At 37.6% G+C, this 25,840-nt stretch overlaps 2 protein-coding genes across 2 annotated transcripts; one reads left to right on the forward strand and one right to left on the reverse strand.

Moving 5' to 3' along the window:
• Window positions 1-920: 920 nt before the first annotated feature.
• Window positions 921-8,528, forward strand: LOC129282416 (uncharacterized). The gene is made up of 4 exons (XM_064114807.1): window positions 921-1,009; window positions 2,468-2,942; window positions 5,459-5,641; window positions 6,009-8,528. The coding sequence occupies exons 2-4, from the start codon at window positions 2,468-2,470 to the stop codon at window positions 6,311-6,313; spliced, it is 963 nt and encodes a 320-aa protein (XP_063970877.1). The 5' UTR covers window positions 921-1,009; the 3' UTR covers window positions 6,314-8,528.
• Window positions 7,491-25,633, reverse strand: LOC129282904 (exostosin-2-like). The gene is made up of 11 exons (XM_064114806.1): window positions 25,506-25,633; window positions 20,234-20,808; window positions 19,304-19,510; window positions 18,549-18,741; window positions 17,074-17,213; window positions 15,831-16,056; window positions 15,056-15,239; window positions 14,376-14,542; window positions 12,833-12,976; window positions 11,716-11,844; window positions 7,491-11,079 (listed from the first exon to the last, which is right to left on the reverse strand). The coding sequence occupies exons 2-11, from the start codon at window positions 20,740-20,742 to the stop codon at window positions 10,858-10,860; spliced, it is 2,121 nt and encodes a 706-aa protein (XP_063970876.1). The 5' UTR covers window positions 20,743-20,808; window positions 25,506-25,633; the 3' UTR covers window positions 7,491-10,857.
• Window positions 25,634-25,840: the final 207 nt, after the last annotated feature.

Consider the following 25,840-nt stretch of genomic DNA (forward strand, 5'->3'; position numbering starts at 1 on the left):
TGTTTGTCTTTTGACAAACTGCAAGAACTATTTCATCCCAAATGACTACATGGTGACATTCAATGATATATTCATATTCTTCTTTATCCTCCTTCTTTCTCCTTATTCTTCTTCCTCCTCCTTTTTCTTCTCTTTTTCTTTTTTTGTTGTTGATCTTCTTCCTTTTCTTTTTCTTCTCCTTCCTTATTATCTTCTACTTTTACTTCTTATTTTTCTTCCTCTGTTTTCCTCTCCTCTCGAGTTACTTCTTGTACAAGTGTTATATTATGTATACTATTTCTTCTACATTTATTGTGTTTGGGATTTAATGATGAATATATTCCGCATATACTAGGATGGGGGTGTTATAGCAGCATGCAGACCTTTTACTATCATCCACATGCATTATGAATTTTTAGGGGTTCAATTGCAGAAATTTATAACAACTTATTTTGTTTGTTTATTTAAAGTTTTCAATATTGTTATGATATATTGTACCTTTTTTCTCATTTTTGTGTATACCTATTGTTAAAGCCATTGGAAACCAACTGTCTTTGTATGTGTACATATCCAATATAATAATCTTGAATGATAAATCAATGACAGTGATGATTTATCCCATCATTTTGCCAGCCAGATACCCTGTAAACCTGGGTAGAGTGCAGCACAAGACCCAATGTGCATACAAATTGCTTGCTGAAGGGATGGCTGTTATTCGAACCCATGACCCTCGGCCTATTGACCACCAGACTGAGGTGAGGGTTTCTGGAAAATTTGATAAAATAGGCAATATTTCCAAGTCCAACCTTCGGTAACACCCACTGATCTGTACACTATCAGATCAGTGGTAACACCCACCCCCCCCCCACCCCCCCCACCCCCCCCCTCCCCCACCTTGTGCTTAACGCCGGCCGCCGCAAGCTGGCGCTAATCCACATCTTGAAAAATAAGACTTACAATTTTGCAGCATGTGTGTTGCTGACCAAAGTTGACAGGAAACTGCGAACGAAGATTTTAATTAGATCTTCCGGTAAGTACCACCACAATATACCAGATTTTGTGTGATTGCAATGGCCTTCATAAGCAGTGTTGCCAGGCCTTGGCCCATCCATTCAAGGGCTGGTTTGGTTCCATCACTTCCATGAATTCCTTCCTGACGACCATTATTTTTCCGTGCCTTGCTCTGTACGAGACTCGCCGGGACTGGACCGGGGCAGCATCGGCAGAGCAACCCGACTACGGACCGGCTCCTTCTTCCGTTCCCAATCCCAGTCTTGCATCATGATCCCCGGGGGGGGGGGGGGGGGGGGGCACTCGACCAAAAAAGTGGTAGGGGTGTGCCGCGGGCGAGACAAAAAACGGGGGCCTTGGAGCGGGCTTAATGTAAAAAGGAGGGTCCTCGGAACGGGCTTCGGAACTACAAATGTTTGTGAAAAAGGGGGTCCTTGGAACGGGTCGCCTGCGTGTGCATCCCAATGGAACGAGCATACGTGCATGCAGCTAGCACGGCGCACAGGCGCCGGCTGCGCCAGCGCAGAGACGATGGTCGGACAGCGCTCTCCGGCTGCTTTTCAGCTCATCATAGCAGATCAATGCGACCGGAACGGCATAGCGGAAAATATGCGAAGCTTTGGAGCGGGTATCTTTCTTCTTTTTTTTCGATAAGAAGAAAATGCTATGCCTTGGAGCGGCTTTCTTTGTTCTTTTTCTCAATAAGACAAAAATGCTATGCCTTGGAACGGAAATTTGAGTGTAAAAATGGGGTCCCCTCCGCGGTACATACCCACTATGCATTATATACTGAGTGCCCCCCCCCCCCCCCCCCGGGTCATGATCATTCATAATCATATTTTATATCTCATTTTAAAAGTCTAACCAGTTTTATTTGCATGTTATGCTGGTCCACAAATTAGATATTGCTCATAAATTCTACCCAGATGAATGTAATGTCAAATATCAAGCTGCCTGAATTAAAAAGGGAAAGAAAATTAAATAAAAATGGAAATTATACAAAAAAAATCAAAATTGAGAGAAGGGATCCGATATTCAAACAAATAGAATGAAAAAATAAATTAGAGTTAAAGATATACTTATTTAATACAGAGAAAGATACGTTGAAAAGGAGAGAAAGAGAAAAGAAGGAAATGAGAAAATAATGGAGGGAAAATGAAAAATAATGGGAAAATAGAAGGAATAAAAGTCAATGACAATCGCAATGATTAGATGGAGAGAAAATAAGATTCTCAGTCTAGTTAGATCTAGATCTAAACAAAGGGAAAAAAACTGAAAATAGACCAATGATTAAGAAAACGAAAATTAAGAAAGAAATGAATAAAAAAGGGGGATTTTGCCATTATGGGGAAAGAAAATGTGAAGGAAATGTAAGAAAAAATAGGAAAAGAAAAAGAAAACTTTCTCGATCTGCCCTTACAATTATCATGAAATGTTTTGTTTATAATACCAGTTTAAAATGTTTCTTTTTTTTTAGATGGCGTGTTTACAAAGAGTTCTCGCCAGGCATCAGAAGAATATAGCCCGACTGGCCAAGAGATGTCTTTCATCATCAACCAATCATGATGGGTTCAAGGTTCGCCAACTCCATGAAAAGGAATCTGCCAGCCTTGCCAACAGTCAGACAACAGAGGGCAGCAGACTCACAAATGAGGACTTGAAACTGTTCCACAGAGTCGACCCAGAGGGTTTCTTTGTCGCCTTGGACAATGCGGGGGACATAGTCGGGACGATAGGTGCTGTGAGGTGGACGGACAGACTGGGGTTCATAGGGTTTTGCCATGCAGGAGAACAGGCCAAGGATCAAATTAAAGGAGTTGAAGAGGCTCTATGGTTGGCAGCCATGGAACATCTAGGAGACAGGAATGTTGGTATCGAGGTTGATGCCTCAGAAGCAGAGAAATGCGGCCAGCTTGGTTTCCAAGAAGCATGGAGATCTGGATGTTATAAAGGTAATAATTAGCTAAACAATTCTACTGACTAGTGGTCACACTTAAGAATACTGTACAAACTGCAAATACCCAGAAAACCAGAAGAACATGTTAGGAATTTATTTAGTACAGAAAGCATGGAATACTCTATGAAGTTGGTCACTGCCCCTAGTGCAAATAATTTGGAAGTTGCTTGAGATATGTGCTGGAGGAAAGTGATCCAATTTTATTGAAGAGGAAGAATCTAGAACTAAAATGTTGAGGTATAATTTTAATATAAAAAAATTTGTTGATCCCCCCATAAAATTTTGGTTGATAACCTCTTTTTTTTTTTTTTTTTGCTGGTCCCCCCCCCTAAATTTTTTGGCTTTCGCCGCCAATGCCGTCTTACAAAGAGTTGCGATTGATCCGATCAACCAAAACTATGAACGGCCAGCAACATCAACAACTAAAATACATGTTAGTTCAAAATGTTTTCCAGATAGGATGTACATGTATATTAATAAATTAACTGTTTTCTTGACGATTTGGTGTGTTCGCCTTTGTTTACAAAGAACATTTTGCAAATTTCTGTAGAAAAAAATATGACACTGATGGATTTCCATAGAGTAACGATTGATTGGATCAATTAGTGCTGCAAGTCAGGCGGCATGTTCGGGTTCTGTTCGGTTCGGCAGGGTTCGGCAAATTTTTTCCGAACTTTGGTTCGGTTCGGGGTTCGGCAATAAATGCGCTATAAATTATTATCATTTAAAACTAGGGATTGCCAACCATCGAACAAATTAACATTTTACAATTCTGCCGTATATTTATAATAAATTTTGTTTCTAAAAAGAAAAATTGCTGCATAAATTTCTTTTATTTATTTCGATCTTGAAACCAAAAATAAGAGTCATTTCTACTTTCATTTTTAAATTGAATAAAAAAAAACAAAGAAAATAATATTGATAACGAGAGAATGAGGACAGAAACAGAATTACAAAGAACAGAATATTTTTTTGTTCATTGATTATTCCATGTAGATATGATCATGATCGATTACAATGCCATTGCAAACGTAGCTTCTCCGATTGGAAAGTGTTGATCGGGAATGTCGGAACAGTAGACAAACAACCTCCACTCAACTGTTATTATACTGGTAAAATTCACATTCCAAAGAATATGAAATCTTTTAGAAAGTCCCTATTTTCTGAAAACTGGTTAAATCTGGTCAATCAATTACTTTAAAAAGATAAAATATCAGTCCATTCTTGGTCCCGAAAGATCGACACTAGAGTGACTTCAAACATAGTTCCAACACGAAAATGAGTACATGGGACTGTACTGTGTATTTTAGTGTTATGAAATTACTCGGCGTTGATCGTCAGAACCAAGACGGAACTGAAAATTTATCATTTCATTTTCAGTAAATGACCAGATTAAACCACTTTTTAGAAAATATTGACAATGGAAAAACATTTCAAATTCGGAATATGAGTTTTACCAGCATAACAGCAACTGAGAGCAGGTTGTTTGGACTTCCTGTTTCAACTTTCCTTATCAACCATTTCTGGTTCACGATCAGGGAACATGCGTTGACTTGCTTTGAATTTTTATCTTTTCTGTTTTTTCTAACCTCATTCCTTCATCTCTTATTTATTTATCTTTAATATTGATATGTACATTTCAGTATGTGAAATATACATACTTTACCATTACTATGTCAGTCACAAGGAATGAATTTATGTCAGTTTTTCTCTATTAAATACAAAACAATTACATGTACGCCCGATCACAATCATGATCGATAACAGTTATACGTAATTCAACTACACTTCTTAACCGAGTTTAGTTTAAAATGTCCCCACATTTTATGAGGAAAAAAAATAAATTCATGGTAATAAAAAAATTGAGACTGATAAAAATTCAATCAAAGACGAGACCGAAGCTGTCATACTTTGTCATTTACGAGGAATGAATTTATGTCTTGTCCTTTTTCTTAATTAAATAGAAAACAATTAGGTCCGATTACGATCACGATCGATTACGGCAATACGTAATTCAACCACACTTTTATACCGAGTTTAGCTTCAAATGTCCCCTCATTTAATGAAGAAAAAATATATTCATGTTAATAAAATATTCTTAAGTTGATAACAATTCAATCAAAGACAAGATGGGAGCTTAAATAGTGGATTTAACAAATATTTTGTGTGGAATTCTTATTGTGCACAATCACTAACCAATATTTTTTTTTCATTTTATATTTAAATATATGTAGTCCCCGCTTTTAATTCATATCACTTAGTAAAATAAATTTCCCCCTTTTTTTTTACCGAACCACCGAACCAAGCTTTTGTGTTCGGTTCGGTCCGGTTCGGAAGTGCCAAGTTCGGCGAACTTCCGTTCGGTTCGGCAGTTCGGCTACAGCACTAGGATCAATCGTAACTCTTTGTAAGATTGGGCCCACAGATTCTATTAACAAATATGATTAATGGTGTATAAAGCATGATAAGTGATTTAATATCTTTCCTGCTCTCTCATGTCTTTGATCACAGGTGTGGGCGTGTCACTTCTTCCCGAAGCTCAATCAACCAAGATTGTTAGAAGGATCACAGAGATGCCATTCAGTAAGGTGGCATACTTCGACGAAGACCTGTTTGATCTACAGAGGATGAAGTTCTTGTATCGCTGGGCAAACATAGAGACTCCTGCTGGTCACTCGTATGCCCTCAGTGAAAGTAAGTTCACTTACAGTATTTTGCCTGTGTTATTTGAGTGGTTTTTTTCTGAAATGTCTAACAAATGGTCTATTCCCAATTCGTCTAATGCCAATAAGTCCGATTGCCAACTCGTCTACTATCATTTGGTCTACCATCAGTTCATCCTATAGCTTTATTTCATCGATGTTCATTTAAAATAGGTTTATCAGTTGTAACTGTGGGAAAATTGATTTTCACTTCTTGTTGCAAGAATCAGACCTGCAATCAAGTACAAAATTGCGATTAATTTGGGAACCTAAAATTGACTGGCAATCAATTACAATTTTCTTGCAATGCCCCATTAGAAATTTAGAACATGACCATTTAATTACCTTTCACCTTGCAGATGAAAATGTGATGGGTTACGGTGTCATGCGGCAGCTGAACCTCTCCAAGAAGTACCGTATCGCTCCCCTCTACTGCCAGCACACCGCCGTAGCTCAGGTCCTTCTCCTAGCGCTCCTGCACAACATCCCAGATCAAACGGTTTACATCGACTCTCCGCTCTCCAACCCTTCTTTCACAAGGATACTGACTACGGATTTGAGGATGGAGCAGATTGGGGAGAGGGTGCGGATGTACACCAAGGGTGACCCAAGCATGCCCCTCCAGAAGATGTTTGGAACTTTTGGAAGTGACCTGGGGTCATGACATTTGACCTTTTGACAGACAGGTGCTCCATGATTCCAAAGAACATGGATGAATGAATATTTATATTATGCTTTCTGTGAGAACTCCTCGTGAAATCTTGATTTATTCATAGGCAACCACAGCAAAGGACCTACAGTATTGGATTGAAATTGATGCTAGAACTTGAAATCTTGATTTAGAATCAGATGTGCCCCTCCAGAAGCTGTTTGGAACTGTGAAAGTGACCTAGGGTCATGACCTTTGACCTTCACGTTAATGGCAGACAGGTGCTTCACGATTCAAAAGAACATGGTTGATTTTGAATATTTATATTACATGTATACTTTCTCTGAGAACTCATGAAATCTTGATTTACTCATAGGCAACCACAGCAAATGTGGAACTGGCATGCCCCTCAAGATGTTTGAAGTAACCCAATTATTTGAAGTAACCCAAGGCCACGACCCGAATTCTTGCCTTTTGTAGGACAGGCACCTTGTAATTTCAAAGCAGATGAGATTTACGTTTGCTGCATGAGCTAATGAATGTTGGACTTATTATGGAAGCTTAATAATACACAAATATGATGATATTATTCAGGACAAGAGAAGAAAATGAGTCATTAAGGTGGGAAGGTTCTGGGTCTCATCAAACTGACTTGGAGAGGGGGTAGTCCGGGATACCATACCCTGCCCAATATTTCACTCTTCCTCCCACCTCCCCTTTCTCTTTTTTTTTTTCTCTCTCTCTCCCTCCAACTATCACTACTTTTGCTCCCCCCTCTATCTCTCTCTCTCTCTTTGTTGTGATTATCTATTTACATCAAAGTAAAAACAACTACAGTACATGAAATCTTGAAAAGTCACAAAAGCAATTGTGCTTTGGGGACCCTTTGCTGCTTTTGTGACAATTATTCCCATCTTGATCTCTGGAAAGACATTGGGGGCTTAAGTTTAGCTTAATGCAGGTGGGTGTTTCATTGAACAGTTCATTGAGTTTTGAATGACTGGAACATGTTCTTAGGTGTGAAGTCTGCTACTTAGGTATGTATCATATACCACAAGAAAGGGTCACCAGTCATTCGTAAATTCAATCGTAACTTAAGAACAGCTTTATGAAACACCCACCAGGTTTTCTGGAGCAAATAACACAAAATTGTCCACTGGAATGTAAGCCGAAGTAATAAAATACACAATCATTGAGAGTAATAAATACAAATTTTATTATAAAACAAAGCATTCATCGTTCGTATTTTCATTGTTAAGTCTCCTGATTATATTACACCTTCATTTTCCTATATATCTTGTGCACCTTAATATTTCACTAATGTATCTGTATATATTATGAAATTATGATGCATTTCCAGAAAAATGGGTACATCTTGATCCTGCAAGCTTCCAAAATGAAAATGCGAAGCAAATATTGGATGAGTTCTTAAACAGAAACATAGGTTTAATATCTTTCATTCCTTGTACTATATAATTATTTTTCCACCCCCTTCAAGTAAGCATTCGGATCTGAGATGATGTAATTTCATCTCTGCTCATTTCTGACTGGCCTTAATTTGCTAAACCTCTCTCCATAAATACTTGGCTTACATGAAAATATTAATTTGCAAAAGTTTAAGACCAAGGTGATGCAGTAACTCTTCCAGTAGAGAGCCAAAATGCATGACAATAAATAGGCCTTGTAACACAAACAAATACGATCAATTACACAAGTATAATTGTAAGCCTAACACAAACTAGGTAAAAAAAAGTTATGATCCATAGCATGTATCTATATATATATGTTACACCCTCCAGCCTTTGAGAAAAACACTTGTGGGTCATGGAATTTCATTACCAATATTTTGGTGTTTGTGCGCTAAAGCTGTAAGTGTAATCCTCCTTCCCTTTTTTTAACCATTTAATGTAAGAAAAATGTGTCTCTTCAATCATCTGGGATGTAACATAATGAGATATGATCTTTACATTTTGTACATAGTCCGCCATAGACATAAAAATGCCGGCAATCCAACAATAGATTGGTTCTTTATGTTATTATGTACTGATCAGGGTCCCGTAACAAAAAGGTTAGTGATTGATCGTACACTTGATTTTCACGATTGATTGTACAGTGCAGACCTGCCAACCTCTGGGAATGAAAAACTGTATTCTGTGATTAAAAAAAACTGTATTTTTCCCCAAAAAAGTGTATTTCATAATAAAATGCGTGTATATCGTCACCCTGGTTTTAACAAAATGATTGAAAAAAAAAAAAAGTTACCTGAAATTACATTGATCTAATAACCATATTTGTGTACGTTTTATGAAATAGAGACATATAGAGATTATTTTTCTCAATAAATTACGATTTAGTAAAAAAAAAAAAAAAAAAAACGTACTAAATACGGCTAAAACGTACTGGTTGGCAGGTCTGTCAGTGTAGTCATTGGAATCAATCGTAGACAAATGTTCAACGATCATTGCTAAGTTTTGTGTTACGGGCCCCTGATCTCTATAATTAAAAAAAAATATTCTACTTCTATTCATCATAATGGTACAAAAGACCATAAATTTCTTCATTGTTTATACATGCATTATTCAAATACTGTCGCAACATGATTCCTGTGGTGGATAAACCCAATGTTCTTTGGGATACCTGGTGGGCGTTTCATAAAGCTGTTCGTAAGTTAAGAGCGACTTTAAGAACGACTGGTGAACCTTTCTTACGCGCTTAACCATGTTAACCATCGCCAATGAATATACCATTTTGCACAAGAAAGGATCACCAGTCGTTCTTAAAGTCGCTCTTAACTTACAAACAGCTTTATGAAACACCCGCCAGTTTCTTGTTTCTACCAACAATATTCAAATTGGTTTTCAAGACTCTTCTGCTCACTATGATGAACATACTTGCTAGGATGATCTTTGTAGGTTTGCTTGGTGGAGTTTATAACGTGAAGAAGGTTTACCATGTGTAATATGAAGACTGACAGTCAACCTGCCCGAAACGTCAAGTAACCTCTCTTCACTTCATCCTGCTACTACTCAAACTATCGCTACTCGAGCCATATTCAGCTCATCTCATCTGGTTTACAGTCCTTTTCAGGACTTCACTCACTTTCAAGAGAGAATACTTGTAATTTCCTCTTTTCATCCCATCTCGTCTTTCAATTTCAACCTTTCTGCCTGTATTTCCTTCCCTTCTTCATATTCCACATGGTGAACCGTAAACCTTCTCCACGTTATACTTGCTAGGCTTTCTATGAATGACACTGCTCATGAGACCTGCACGATGCACCGATACCTTATCTCCATAATTTATTTTTCTCCTAATACTTCCCATAGTGTAATACTTTGGCATTAGCATTAGCCATCATTACAAAAAAAGGATAGTCAGTGGAAGCATCAATTGTCAATTCTATTTACATAACGACGTATTAGTTTCCCTTTATGTCCAATGATTGACAAAACATTAAATAAACCATAATTATACATATACATGTAAATAAATATTATCCTTCACCAAATACAGTTAATGTTTTGCAGGTTTGAAGGTAATTGGGGCACAAAAAGAGGCAAGCACCAGATTGATAATATTTGACGGTGTCATCTACACTAGTGATCAATTTAGTTTGATGACAAATTTCTGCATTGCGCATCTGTTGGGGAAGGTTGACAAGCTTATAAACCTGTTGGGTGTTTGATAAAGCTGTTTATAAGTTAAGAGTGATTTTAAGAATGACTGGTGAACCTTTCTTACGTGCTAAATAATCACCAATGAACATTTTAATGGTGAATATCATTTACCACAAGAAAGGATCACCAGTCGTTCTTAAAGTCACTCTTAACTTACAAACAGCTTTATGAAACGGCCACCTGGGATGAACTTATACTTGCAAAATACAAATGACCCTGCATGAATCCACTGATGTACTGACTACAATTCTCAATGGCGTGATATCACTTTCAGTTCTTCAGTGTTCTGAAAGCATAAAGCAAAATCCAGGAATACTGTTCCGTGTAGTATAGCAATGTTTTATTCCTTCAGGAATAATGTCTTTCTACTGCTTGCGGGATCCCTGAACTGCAGCTTCATGTCTTACATCTACAAACTCCCACTGGTATGACACCGCTTCAGTTCTTCAGGGACGTTGTCCATATAGAGAACAGGAACAACTGTGAAACAGACAGTCTTGAATTGCATGAAAGGGTGATCCTTGAAATGCTGCAATATTTTTCACACCTACAAGCTCCCAAGAGTATGATGCTGCTTCAGTTTTTCAGGGACGTTGTCTTTATAGAGGACCGGGTCGGCTCTGAAGTGGACAGTCTTTAACGGCATCAGCAGATATATGTTACATACCTACAAAGACCCAATAGTATGATACCGCTTCAGTTCTTCAGGGACATTGTCCTTAAAGATGACTAGATCTGCTCTGAACTGAACAGTCTTTGGAAGCATCAAGCAATTCTTCACGAATAATGCCTCCTCAAGTACAACAATGTTTTAACTGATTCTTCAAGAATGTCTTTCTACAGCCGATGGCGATCCCTGAACTGCAGCTCAATGTCTCACACCTACAAACTCCCAATAGTATGATACCGCTTCAGTTCTTCAGGGACGTTGTCCTTGTACAGTACCGGGTCGGCTCTGAACTGGACAGTCTTCAGAGGCATCATGCCATACTCTTTTTCAAACTCCATGATACATTCCGACCTCTCCACCATGTGATTCAGATCGGCCGAGATCATCTCGACGCTGGTGCACTCCGGGCACTTGAACTTCTTCCTGGGAGTAACCTAAACATGGAGAGATAATTAAATATAAGTTAAGGGCTCATTACACCAGATCTAGTGTAGGGTCGCATTTCATTATATTACGCACGACTTCGTCCTCTTCAACCTGAACATGTTCTTTGTCGCTAAGTCAGCTACGTAGGGATGTATCACTTTGCGTAAGAACAGCTATAACAGGTCACAAGTCATCGATCAAGTCGTGCGTGATGAAAGAACAGCATCATAAAACGGACCCCAGATGATGGTGTCTCAAATTGCAATCGTTTTGCTTACCAATTATAGCGAATAATTGGAATGAACAATCTCTTTGGAATACTACACATACATAAAAAATAATTTCCAGTTTTATTGGAAGTCAAAAAGGCAAATTATTATTAAAACATTTTACCTTTGTTTACACCGTTATTTCTTCATGCTTCAATGGTGAAGAGAAATATTTCTCTGATTACTTCCAAATAATTATAAATGACTTATTCTGAGAGCCAAATATGCTTATAAATTGAACCGGTAACTGTAGGCAAAATGTGTCACACTTAAGTCTCCATTGCTAATTAGAAACTGTAGACCATAGTTTTAATTAAACTGATGTTCAGAATATGAACCGTGCATTCTTAAAAACAAGAATAAAAGAAACATTACCTTCATGGGTGCTTTTCCGGTGATGTTAGCAATGAGGAAGTTCATAGCGATATCTTCACAGTTCATATGGGCATCCACCCATGTCTTGATGTGCGGTGACATCTTGTGCGTGTAGGCATAGCTGAAATACTGTGAGAAAAAAGAGTAGCGGGTCTCCAAAATTAACAAATTTCAAAGTTCACAGATTAACTTAAGTTATGAAATAAAATTGTGAAAAACTGTCTCAAAATGACTGAGTAATGTAAATTAGGAGGCATAATTAGTGTAAGTTGTAAAATGGATTATAATCAAACTAAATTATTTTTTCTTTTTTTCTTTAATTTGTATGGACAGGTAAGCATTTGAGAAAATAAAGACCCAACATCTGGTTGGAATGCAATGCTTATTTTGTCAGTTCTTAGTACGAACACATTTTCTACCATAGTACAATCATTTGGCACATTTTGGGGGATATCCATACAAACACTTGGGTGGGCATTTTATTGGATTTTGTTCAAACTCATTTTTAGACTGTTACAACTGGCATTAATATTTACTTCTGATTATTATAAAAGATATGAAGTGTCATGTTTGTAATACCCTATGGTAGAATGTAGCACCTGTTAGAACCGTCATTCATCCATTCAACTTCATCCATTCATTTGCCATGGGCGTCATCCCAAAGATGAAGTTGGCTTGGAAAACCAACCATGAATGTTCATGATGATGTTGTTGATGATGATGATGATGATAATGATGACAATGATGATAATGATGATGATGGTGGTGGTGATGATGATGATGATGGTGGCGGTGGTGGTGGTGGTGGTGGTGGTGGTGATGATGATGATGATGGTGGCGGTGGTGGTGGTGATGATAATGATGACGATGATGCTGATGATGATGATGGTGATGACAATGATGATAATGATAGTGATGACGATGGTGACGATGATGTTGGTGATGATGGTGACGACGATGGTGACGATGATGTTGGCAATGATAATGGTGATGATGACGATGATGGTGATGATGGTGATGATGATGATGATGATAAGGATAATGATGATAATGATGATAATGATGATGATGGTGATGATTTCATAATAAATAAATAGAAGAGTCATGTTATGCTTACCTTATGATAGAATGCAGCACCTGTGAGAACCATAGAGTGGTCATTCATCCATTCACTTTCATACTTCCATTTACCATGAGCCTCGTCCCATAGATGAAGGCGGCTTGGAAAACCTACAAGACGATCAGGGAACTCTCTCCAAACCTGCAATAATAATAATAATCCGTTTTTTATATAGCGCTTAATACATCGGAACGACGTGTCTAAGCGCTTTACAGATATTATTACCCCGGTCATCGGATTCAATCAGTCATTCCCGCACACAATGTGTGCACATCCTCCCCTCCCTGGGGAGTATTCCAGTCAGTCGCCGGTGAGGCGCACACAGTACTGGACAAGCTACAATGACTTTCACATCCTACCGGGTACCCATTTAGCAACTGGGTCGAGAGTGGCAAAGTGTGGATAAACGCCTTGCCAAAGGACGCCAGACCGCGGTGGGATTCGAACACACGACCCTCTGTTTACAAGGCGAGAGTCAGAACCACTACACCACGGCTCCTCCACAATAAACATTGAAAATATCATATCATGACTTTACATAAATAAGACAAACTCACCATAATGACAAATAATACCTAATTCAAGCTCTTCTTTAGATTAAATGTAACTTCTATTCCAAAATGAATGGAAATTACATGCCATGCAAGCACAGACCCAATAAAGGGCAATTCACTGATTTTACAATTAAACCAAAGTCCAGTACTTTTTAAACCAAATGGGGAAAAAATGTTGCTGTTTTGGCCAAAAAAGTTTTAGATGCATGGCCATAAAAGTCAAACAAATTACACATTGACCCTAATAAACCAACACTATTATCTTTTCAATGCCAAAAATAACCAAGGTGGTTCCATGAGATTTGCCTGATTTTGCAATCAATACGATCTTTTGACCCCTAGACGACCTTTGACCTCACCATCCTCATGAACACACAAGTGGATTATTCAAGGATCATTTGTACCAAGTGTAAACACAATTAATGAAGAAAATTTGAAATGAGAGCAAGACTAGTCACGTTGAACAAAAACTTATGTAAAAAATATGTAATCACGACTGTAATATTTCTAAAATTGGCAATGAAATGGAAAGTTAGTGATCACTTTTATTCCACAAAAACTGGCAAATTTTATTTCCTAAAGATATTCTTGATCAATCTCTGTTTAATCCTAATACAACTTTAAAATGGAAAATGCAGCAATGAAAAAAAACGTAATCACGTCAACGATTTGAATAAAAGCTGATCAAATAAGGTTTCAAATCATTCATTGTCCCGGATAAAAATCGATGGCAAGGATACAATCACATGGAAATATACCCACAATGAAAAATTAATGATTTTGATAGAGTCAGGGGTGTGAGTGGTCACAAATAAAAAGATCTGAAAAAAGCTGAAGAGTGTTGAAAAAGTCTTAAATAGAAAGCGCTTCCATACGTTTTTTACAGTGGAAGGCCAAAAATAAGCTGAAATTAAGCTGAAAAAAAAAATCTGAAATCAGATAAAAATCTGAACTCTCACACCCCTGTAGACTCAATCAATTCTTACCCCATAACCAAACTCCAGCTCATCCGGTGTCAACATGATGATGTCATCATCGATAGCAAGGATGCACTCTGTCTCAATCTCATCGTAAGGATAGAATCGATTACTTAGTTTGTTTTCTTTGGTCTGAACAACCTTCAAGGGTTTGTTGATCTTGGGCCATCGTTCAGCTGAAAGAAAGATGAACAAAACGTAGCACTTCACCACAGTGAAAACAGAAAGAAATTTACTTTATAGATTTATTATCATGAAGTTTTTAATAATCATATTATTATTTCATTCCTTGTTGGTTATTCATAAGATTACCTGTACAAGTAAACCCACCTCAAGAGAATCACATGAGACCGCAGAAATCTAAACAATTCATAATCATATATTCACCTAGTGGTGGCATCTTTTCTTTGTGGTTCCAGACAACCAGAACGGTGACACACTTGGTGGCTGTGAATTTGATTGATGATCTCAAAAATAACCTCATCTCTCCATGCATCCTCTCATTTTCATTAAAGGCATCTTCATCATCATTGTTATCAACATCATCATCACCATCAACATCATCATCAACATCATCATCATCGTTGTCGTCATCATCACCATCCTCACCATCATCACCATCATCATCATCATCACCATCATCATCATCACTATCATCATCGTCATCATCACCATCATCACAAACTCACCAGGTGGTGGTGTCTTTTCTTGATGGTTCCAGACAACCAGAACCTTGGAGAGACTTGGCGTCTGCGAGATTTGCTTGATGATCTCAAAGAGACTCTGCTCCCTGTCATAGGTGAGTACCACGGCAGTGAAGCCATGTGACTTGGGAGGGATGATCGGAAAGAACAGCGGGTTCTGGGCACCTCTCTAAACAGAAATGAAATAAAATTGTGCTGGATAAAGGTATGGTGTAAATAATGAGCCATATATGCAAATAGCATGTTCTGACTGTAGAATTCCTACAAGATCAATTGCCGACTTGAGGCTTAAGCTTTTATCAAGAAGTACACATGAACTTAATAAAAAAAATATTCCTCAAGAGAACTTACAATGGTGAAAACATTCACGGTGAACTTGAAAATTGTTTGCACATCATTTAGAAAGAATGTAAAACAGATTCCACAAAATATATCATTGACAAAGAGTTTGCACAATAATTTACAATGAAAAATAGAGATGCTTTAGCGAATATTTTAAGTGTCCAAAGTGGACAGTTGTTCATGTATGACATCGCACATCTTAAGTCGCATTCCCACCGGGAAGATCAACTGGCCATGATAGCATTAGCGTTCTCAATAATCAAAAGCTTGTGACTTTCTCATTGTTGGTCCAATTGTCCTCAAATTTTCATTGATCCCATTCTTCTTTTTTCTGTTTTCATACAAGCTAACTCATGTAAAGAGTTTCATTCTTTTAAATTAAAAAAAAAAGATTAGAGAAAAAGAATTTTAGTCTTACCCTTGGAGTCGGCTCATTCCACCAATCGTAATCCTTAGCCTTGTACGGGAAGACACGATCATTGATGATCTGCAGCGTTGTCAGGGTGATGTTAGCCATGCTACTGAAGTAGCGTTTCCATAGAAACCGGACCTGCCGTCTCATCTGGTGGATGTGCTCAAGCTCGATGGAGTGCAAGATGTCGGGAAGGTCAGGGATGCGATCTTCTCTGACAACCAGTGATGCCCTGTGAAAGAGTGAAAATCAATTTTTACCTTACCTGAACTTGTACTTTAAGATTATTTTATAAATTATATCAGAATAATCATAATATGTTTGCTGAAGCAACTAATATGACTAAATGACTAGAACATCCTAATAACAAAAAATAATTTAAAGCCATTTACATGTAGTGGCAGCAAACAATGGTGCTATAAGAAAGTCTTTTAAAATCAAGTTTAATTGTTGCCCTTTCAGGGTAGATCGAGATCTATCTCATTAACATAATCCGAACAATGCGAAATCAGGAACTCTAATCTGGGGCCTGTAACACAAAGCTTAGCAATGATCATAGACACATTTTTCTACGATTGATTGCATTGACTACAATGCACAATCAATCGTGAAAATCAAGCGTACAATCAATCGCTAACCTTTGTGTTAAGGGACCCAGATGATTGTTCACACTGAAGATCACCAGCACAAAAAAACATTTGTGGGACTGAGAATTTATTGCATGGGAAAAGACCTGCACATGGCTGGTATGCCATGCTTATTTTTGTCCATTTCTCTGCAATTAATAATAATAATAATATTCCGCATTTAAATAGCGCTTAACACATCTGAACAACGTCACTAAGCACTTTTACAGATATATTATTACCCCGGTCATCGGATCCTTGCATGCCCGCATACAATGTATGCACCTTCTCCACATCATACCGGGTACCCATTTAACACCTGGGTGGAATGACGCCTTGCCAAAGGACGCAAGGCCATGGTGGGATTCGAACACACGACCCTCTGATTACAAGGCGAGAGTCAGAACCACTACACCACGGCGCTTCCATTACACACTATCTACCAGAATCACTTGTTTTGGCAAATATTTTGTATATAAACACTCGGGTGGTCAACTTATCAGATTCTATTTAATATCATTTTTAGAGTTTAACCACAACTGGTATTAATGTTTAAATGAATACCTCATGACAATTTCAAATTATTGAGAAACAAGCATTGTTCTGATAATCATATTTGGTACCTTTTCCAGTCAATGACTTCAGAGAAAGGTAAGATGTAGGCGTCACTGATGATGACTGGTATACATCCAGCTTGGAGTGCATCACTGAGGGCAGCTTGTCCAAGGCGTGTCCGACGTAGCACTATACAAAATGTAGCATCCTGAGAGAAAAAAAGAGTATTAGGTATTCCAGTGAATTTGATTTTCAAGTCACATTAGAGAGAGAGGTTACTAGACATATCATAGCATTACTTTCCTTTTGGATAAGATTTTGCCCAAGGTTTCAATTACCTAGAACATTCCTTTTAAGTTAAAGGACACGTCCACCCCAACAAAAAGCTGATTTGAATAGAAAGAGAAAATTCAAACAAGCATAACACTGAAAATTTCATCAAAATGTCAAATAAGAAAGTTATAATATTTCAAAGTTTCGCTTAATTTCACAAAACAATTATATGCACATCCTGTTCGGTATGCAAATGAGGGGACCAATGACATCACCCACTCACTATTTCTTTTGTATTTTATTATTATATATGAAATATTTTGATTTTCTCGTCATTGTCATGTGAAACGAAGTTTCATTCCTCCCTGAACACGTGGAATTCAATTATTTTAACATTTTGTGGTTCAGGCAAAGAGGTCCTAATTGTAAAATTTGTAAAAATTGAAATATTGTATAATTCAAACAATAAAAAACAAAAGAAATAGAGAGTGGTTGACATCATTGACTCTCTCATTTGCATATCACTGAGTTGAGTATAGAACTGTTTTGTGAAAAAAAAGTGAAACTTTAAAATGTCATAATTTTCTTATTTTACCTCTGATTTTGATGAAGTTTTCAGCGTTGTTCATATTTCATTTTTCTCTATTTATTTATCTTAACCTTTAAGATTAATTCATACCTTTATTCACGGGGAAATAAATGATCAACCTTTTTTGTACGTCCGACCCCCATTTTTCTCAGGTTTTACTTCACTTCATAAACTGGCCAAGTCATGGTCATTTGACAGCATTACAGACTGTCAAAAGAACCAAAAATCAGAGACAGAAAATTTCATGAAGGTCCCACATATAGGGGGTCGCACGTACATATTTTATGGAATTGCCCTATGGGAAGCCTGTAACACCATAATTCATAAAGTATACATGTACACAATGTAAATAAAAGGAAATAAAAAGAAGACCAATGATACATGCCCTACATTTCTCGAGAGCAATAAGTTCAGAAGAAAAAAAAATTGATTTTACACAATTCCACAATTAACACCAAGTTGTACAAATTGCACTCTTTGAGATGGGGAAGGGGGTACTCACATATTGGTATCTTTGCTTCTATTACTTCATTTTAGGTTGGATTCACCCTGATTTGTGGCAGGATTGGGTACAAATACAAATTTCAAGGTTGACCGTGATTTGATTGACATTAACACTGGGAAAACAAGTACCGGTAATGAATTCCAAAGGTTGCAAAATTTAAAAGTAGATTTGCTAACTTGTAATATATGAGGATAGCTGAAAGCTTTGTTGTCCTGGCATCTCTTGAAGGGATCTGGCAGCCCTTCTTCAGTCTTGCATTCGTCCAAGACCTGGAAGTCTGGGTTGGTGCTAGCTATGGTCAGAAGCTGGGTTCTGTAGTCATCATGGATACCAGCTTGTGTGGAGACGGCTAAGTAGGGACGCACAGTGCTGGGGTGACAGAAAGAAGAGAATGAAAATGTTGTTTAGCCAGCTATTGCTAATATGGGAACAAAGCTTCTCTTGGAAATATTAACCATGCATACAAAATGCATGACATTGCAACCCCTATTCTACGTACATGTAGCTAAAATTGATGCTAGCAGAAATTGATAGTATTTATTGAATGGTTCACATATTTTCTGATCAGGCTTCCATTACAGTTTTTACAACGAAAACATTCTACATATATTTCTATTTTTGGACCAAAGTTTCAGGGGCATTCAACTAAGAAACATTGCTCCTATAGATAGCATACCCCTCTCTTCTATTACTTATTCATCTAAATAGTGCCATTCGATGAGAATTCAGTGTATTATATGAAGATAATTGGCAACTTTGGCCTTTGGAGTGTTCTGTTCTCTCCTAAAAAAGAAGGAAAAAAATCGATTGAACTCCATTGTTCCATTTGGATTCAGGCAAATATCTTCGTACATTGAACATGCTTAGATCATGTTCTCACTGAACAAATGAGTGAATTTCATAATCGATAATAAGTTCATCAGTTACTCACTCGAACGGCCTCTCGCTCATTTTGACAGTGGACATGGCCGTGCTGAAGACCGGGATGCTGACATCGTAGCCGGGCCTGTAGGTCCAGGAGGAGAATCCCCCACCAGCCAGGATGGCGTTACCCCTGGGGACGTCCAGGGCTGTGTTGAAGTCGGGTATGGTGCCTGGGAGCATGTTGATGAGGAGGTGGTTGGTGCCTCCGTTCCATCTGAAGAAGATAGCAGGAAGGGTGAGGGTATCTTTGTCAAGTTAAAATGGATAATTAATGATTTCAAAATCATTTATCTATATCCAATTATCTACATGTATTTTCATTTTCTATCCATTTTTATCAAAAGGGTTTTTGATCACAAGAGACCTCTTTTAACTGTTAGAGAAAATCCTCATATTTTAATCATCTTCTTTTTCTTTCCAATCCATTTATTAAAAGTGGATTTTTTTTTGGGGGGGTCATAAAAGGCTTTCACATCTTAGATAAAATCCTGCTACAAATTTTCAATGGGTTAATTTAGAACCCTGTCTTTACATCCCTTTTTGTTTTAAAACTGATTGTTAAACTTGAAACAATATGTGACAATGCATTTTGATACTAGATTTAGATAGTGATTTTGTATTTGTTTACAAATCCGATGTATTTTGCTCATGATTTATGGGGGCAATTTGGAAGCTTTACAAATTTTCAACAAGAGAGTTGCTGCTCTTAACCACCTAACCACCTGAAAAAGATTGATTCAGTCAAAAAATTAAAAACAGCTCTTAAAACATACTTATTTAAATTGTACCTAGCCTCAAGAAAATGAACGCATCAACACTTCTCTTCCTCTCCTTTGTTTTCTCAAGCGCATAGAGACTATTTGTTATGTGTTATGCGCTATACAAAAACTGACCATTATTATTATCATGATAATTATAATTAAAATGGGTGACCTACCTTGGGAGTCGATTCAAGACTTGTCCCATCTCCTTCACCCTCATCGTGTTCTGATTCAACAAATCAATGGACGGCACCAGCAGACACGCCTGGTCCGCATTGGACGTATAAAACGGGCTGTTTGCAATAGCATTGAGAACTTCATAAAACTCCCTCGATATCTGCCCTGTAATTGGCACCCCGCTCTCGTCCACATACTTCCTCATGGGGTAGATGTAAACACTGATTCTGTTGGTGTCCGAACCGCACCGATAGACATCGAAACAATCATGGTAGTGGCACTCCTGCACGGTCTTTGCCCCCAGAGGTGACCCCTCCGAGACCTTGACCTCCTGGAGGTTATTATAGCTTTCGATGTGATACCGCGGCTGCCTCTCCAACTCGATGGAATGGGGCCAGAACTGGAAGATGCCAGTCACGATGATGCCAGCAAGGATGATGGAGAATAGAGCCAGGTAAAAGGAGTGGTACTTGGGCCTGAGTTTTGGCCCCCTTGCTTTCTTCATCATGCAGATTTAATTTGGTCAGCTCACGCACCAACAAGGCAAGACAGTCGTTACCCCACTATAATTTTCCTGTAGATAATGCAAGATAAACGGAATAATAACTCCATTATTGAAAAGATGGGCTACTAGCTGATTATGATAACCTAAATCTAAAATAAGGCTTGAGATCCAACCCTTGTCCTGAAGAGAACGTTTTGATAATGGCAGAAAAATGAAAAAATCATTTCCAATTTTTCATTGACTGTGATCTGTGCAGTCACTAACCCAGAGAGCACCAGGGCCAAGAGTTTCAGCAAACTAATGGGTTTTCTTGATGCAGGGCAACGTAAAAAATACACGGTAGCGACGGGCGTTTCGGCCCCTAAACCTCTTAAATCGCCACAGTAAAAAAAGATGAGGGTGGAAAAAAACCACATATACTGAAAAATCGCCCCTGTAATAAATTGAAGTTTCCTAAGTCTGAGTGAAATCTATATTCTAGCAACAAACTCTAAAACTAGAAACTTCCATCATTCAAAAAGAAAAGAAAAAGTTTCTGTGACTCAAATAGCAAGCCAATTTGATTGCGCTATTTTCTTTGACTGATACACAGGCACAAAGTCAGTAGCAAACTGCAAGGTTATGCTAGTAGTGCAGCCAGTTCAGTTAGCTATACATGTACATGTAGCAGGGTAGGAATTAATTTTTTTTTTTTAGGGGCTACTTTTTTTTTTACATTGGTGCTACCACTGAATATCTTGGGGCTATTTTCTAATTCATGGGGCTACTTTTTTTATCGCATATCAGCAATTACCTTTTGACATTCCGAGACTCAATGTGATGCCTAAAAGCTCAGAACATTTTAAACTGTAATTACTGTAGGCTACAGGCCTTACAATAAACAACAGTGATCCCACCAGAGCAGTGGCGTACCTAGGATTTTTCACACGGGGGGGGGGGGGCAAATTCGTCCGCCCAAAAATGTGACAAGCAAATAAATATAAACAAGTCTTCAACCACAAATATAAGATTTCGTACCAGAAAAAAAATTGACAAGCAAAAAAAAAAAAAAAAAGTGCATGGGTTGGGACTCGTCAGGGGGGCAGACTGCCCCCCCCCCCCCCCGTAGGTACGCTAGTGCACCAGAGCTTCAGCTTCACACACTTCAGATTTGAGCCAATCGAGGCCCCAAGACTTTATTGTCGATTGTCTCTGTACAGTACTGTTTCTTTTTCTGTTTCTTTTTTGGCTTATCCTTCTCAACAGTATCTCGATTTGGAGAGGCTTCTTGCGCTGGCTCTGGCCGTTTGGCAGAGCCAGGTTGAACTCGAATTAGAAACTTATCCATCTCGCACTGCGACTCGACGATGTCGATAATCAGTGCTGTCACAATCACCAGCTGATCGCATACAATTCTGTGCATGCCTAGGCCTAGTACACATAATATACCGTACGATGCACGTGGTCTCGTTACCAGCTGTGCAGTCTAATCGTGCACGCGTACATGTACATAAGCCATGCGGCAAGTGCGTCAATAATTCTAAAAACCCCGTGCTAAAGACTATGCGTGTACACTCCGCATCCCATATTGCATTGCGCGTTTATTTTACAATCGCGAAGCTTCCGGTGTTACGGAAGGTTCGGATATTGCATCGACCGTTCAACTTAAAGCTGGCAAGGGTGATATAAAAGATGCGCTTGCTCCGCCGCCGGAGAACGTAATTATGTGAAGTATTTTTTACATTGTCGATGGTATTTTATTGGGGCGATTCTGAAATAAAAAGTCGCCCCAAAGCATTGGGTTTTGAGAATTTTTAGGGGCGATTTGGGCTGTCATGGGGGCAAAATCGCCCGTCGCCCCCGTGTAATTCCTACCCTGACATGTAGCTAGCTGGCCACATGCGCGCAGCTAAAGGTTCTACACTAATACCAGAAGTAACTCTAAGCTTAGGGGGCTTTACAAAAGTTTGGCTCCGTGGACCTCCATAAAACTGTCAAAATTCAAATTTCACACCAATGAAATGCTCTTCTCATGTCCATATTTCCTTAAAAAATTGGTGTAACTTTGTTGGTGTCATTTGCAAGCAGTAAAGGGAAATATTATCACTTCTGTTATAGCTCAAAAAGATCGAGGTACAATATCATCTGTATCACCACACATTGGTGAGAGTACATTACAGTCCCACATATATGCATTTGTGTGTGATGATAAACTTGTCTTTTTTGGCAAACTCTCTGAATAACTTTTTGAGCCAAAACGTAACTGATAATTTCTTTCGTTTTTCTTTCTTTTTTTGTCTTTCTTTTTTTCCTTCATTCCTTCTTTCATTTCTTTCTTTATATTTCTTCACTTTTTCTTTCGTTTTTCCCCCTTTTTGTTGTTGTGGTTTTCTTTCCTTTTTCTTTTCTTGTTCTTGATTATTTTTTCTTTTTCTTTCCATCATTCTTTCTTTATTTTCTTCCTTCTTTTTCTTCTTTCCTTCTTTTACCCCTCGTTCTCCCCTACTTGTTTGTCTGCCTGTGGGGAATCTAAAGGTAGGACTATGGTATGCCAATGCTGTACATAGCACACACTTTAAAAAATCATTAAAATATCACTTTTGTGGCCAAAATTAATAATTTCCATACAGTTGCCATTTATTTTTCATTACTAACTTGGGAATAATTCTCTATTAATAATAATTATTAATTTAATAATTAATAATTTTCTATTCACCAGAGTGCTCAAAAACTTGAATTTTGGGTATATTTTTGTGTACGCCCTCGTTTGGTGGAAAGTAATATGGCAAGAAAATTTTCATTTTTCAATCTCTATTTTTAATTAAGAAAAAATAATTTAAAGAATCAAATTTACATAAGAGCCAAGTTATATGATGAAAAGCTGTAATGGAAACTGACAGTGTAAAAAAATCAAGCATTTGTCCCATAGAAAAAGAGAAAATAAACCAAACATTGCCACCCTTATTTTGCCACACATGGAGATATAACTGAGAACCACTCATGGGATCAATGCATCTCGCGTGCGAAGGATTCATATGCACATGGTGCACGCGAATTTTTCACACCCTTTTTACTAAAATAACTATGCCATTCCTTTTAAAATAATGTTTCTAATTGTGCTATGACACTTACCGAACCATACGGATCGTTTCTTGACTTCTCTTTGGTGTGTTTTAAAGAAAAAAAAAGCATTTTCTCGTGATCTTCACGTAGATACCGCAGGGTCATCGTGGTTGTAAACTTTTGCTTAAAGAGGGCGCGCGATATTATTCACAAGATGTTTGTTTACGGTTCGGCAGCTTGTACTGCTAGCTGCATTTTAGACGCTCAGCATTATTTTCCTCTTTCTGTTTTTTTTATTGCTGTCAAGCGGTATTTTCTATTGTAGCGCCATCAGCGATGATGAAATGTAAAGAGTCGCCTTGAAATGAAGAAAAATTATGTAACATTAATTCGTTAGTTTGTTTCCTATTTTTTTGCACTTTTTTCTTCTTCCTCATCTATGATCAAAGGTGAATACCTTTTTTGATATCTGTTCTAAAAGCTGGACATTTTAAATATTTTGTTCAAGTAAATAAATCAACAGGATAGTAATCAAAATGCGATAGAGCTGCCCGAGCTGAAAATTCTGATACAAGGACTTGAAAATAAAACATTCTGAGCACTTTTTATAACCATGATGAGGAGACCTATATATATATATATATATATATATATATGTATGTATATGAAATAAGCTAACACGAAAAAAAGACGTTTTGGGGACTGTTAAATAAGAATTCATGAGTGGGATAGGTAACTATCTATTCTATTCTTGTTCGTTTTCTATTATTATTTGTGTGTTTCCTATTATGCGCCGAGGACTTGAATCGAGAATGTTCGATAGGAAAATTTCGCATTTCGATTGTTGTTTGCGTAATTTCCACCGCAGTATGAGGATGACTAAGGACGGATCGAACGAAGTATCCTGGTTGAGATTTGGAGGTAAGCGATAAAAACACTTTAATAAATAATTTATAATTCCTTTTTCAAATAAACTTAAATCATACGATCAAGATTAACATAGTGGACAAATATTGAAAGGTTTGGCGTAGTTTAGTCCCTCACATTCGTGTGATGAATGAAAACGTCAAAATGCACTATGAAATCACATGTGTTGTGTGAGGTTAGTATACTAACCTCGCATGTTGTGTGAGTGAACTGAGAACAAGGTTATATCATAACCTTGTTCATTGAATGAGTGTTCTTTCCTTCCTTTCTTTGTTCTTTTAATATATTTTTCTTTTTATCATCTTCCTTTCTTTCCTTCATCTTTTTTTCTCTTTTCTTTCTTTTTTCCTCTTGTCTTTCTCCCATACTTTCCTTAATTCTTTCTTTAGTTTCTTTTCTTTCCTACTTTTATTAATTTCTATAATTCTCTTTTTCTTTCCTTTCTTTTCCCCTTTTTTCTTCTGTTCGTTTCTTTTTTCTCTGTGTCATTCTGTTTTTGTTTCTTTCCTGCATTCCTTCATTTTTTGTTCCTTTCATTTTCCACTCGTCTTTCTCCCATACTTTCCTGTATTCTTCTATTCATTCTTTCTTGCAGTACAAACATGCATCTCAAAACGAAAAAAAAATCATAACTTGCACAAAAGCAAAACAAACACCACACCAAATTTCACACTTGGGACTAGCCCCGCACAGAGTTATTGTCAGAAATCGGTTTGCCGACTGGCCATGGCCTATTTAGTCAATTATTCACAGAAATATGCCTAACAATGTGTAATTTTCATGATACTTGTACTCACCCCATGCTTCCAAGTGACCAAATCCCATTGATATTAGGCTGAACTGTCGAAAAATTCAGCTGTTTTATGGAGTTTGTTGACGTGTTTTCGTTGCAATATTTCCGGTCGATCCGAAGTTCAGAGATGGCGCTGTTGCATGAAAGCAAAGAAAGAAAAATGTACCGTTCAACATTTTTCTATTCGCTACGATTTTCATTTAAACTTATAATAAAAGAAAATAACCAAAAGATAAATATAATTAAATATAAAATGTTCAGTCTAAAGTCCTTAACCTATAAACAAGAGGAATATTACATTTTGAGATTTGTTAAATGGGTTGTTAATTGTTTTGATTT

This window comes from Lytechinus pictus, unplaced genomic scaffold (genome assembly GCF_037042905.1).
Source record: "Lytechinus pictus isolate F3 Inbred unplaced genomic scaffold, Lp3.0 scaffold_20, whole genome shotgun sequence".
Classification (NCBI taxonomy): Eukaryota; Metazoa; Echinodermata; class Echinoidea; order Temnopleuroida; family Toxopneustidae; genus Lytechinus; species Lytechinus pictus.

Coding starts and splice junctions, on each gene's coding strand:
- LOC129282416 (XM_064114807.1), top strand. CDS start 2,468: ATGGCGTGTTTACAAAGAGTTCTCGCCAGGCATCAGAAGAATATAGCC. Junction 2,943..5,458: donor GAGATCTGGATGTTATAAAG/GTAATAATTAGC, acceptor CTTTGATCACAG/GTGTGGGCGTGTCACTTCTT. Junction 5,642..6,008: donor CTCGTATGCCCTCAGTGAAA/GTAAGTTCACTT, acceptor TTCACCTTGCAG/ATGAAAATGTGATGGGTTAC.
- LOC129282904 (XM_064114806.1), bottom strand. CDS start 20,742: ATGATGAAGAAAGCAAGGGGGCCAAAACTCAGGCCCAAGTACCACTCC. Junction 17,214..18,548: donor GCTATCCTCATATATTACAA/GTTAGCAAATCT, acceptor TTTTTCTCTCAG/GATGCTACATTTTGTATAGT. Junction 11,080..11,715: donor CCGGAAAAGCACCCATGAAG/GTAATGTTTCTT, acceptor CTCCATGTTTAG/GTTACTCCCAGGAAGAAGTT.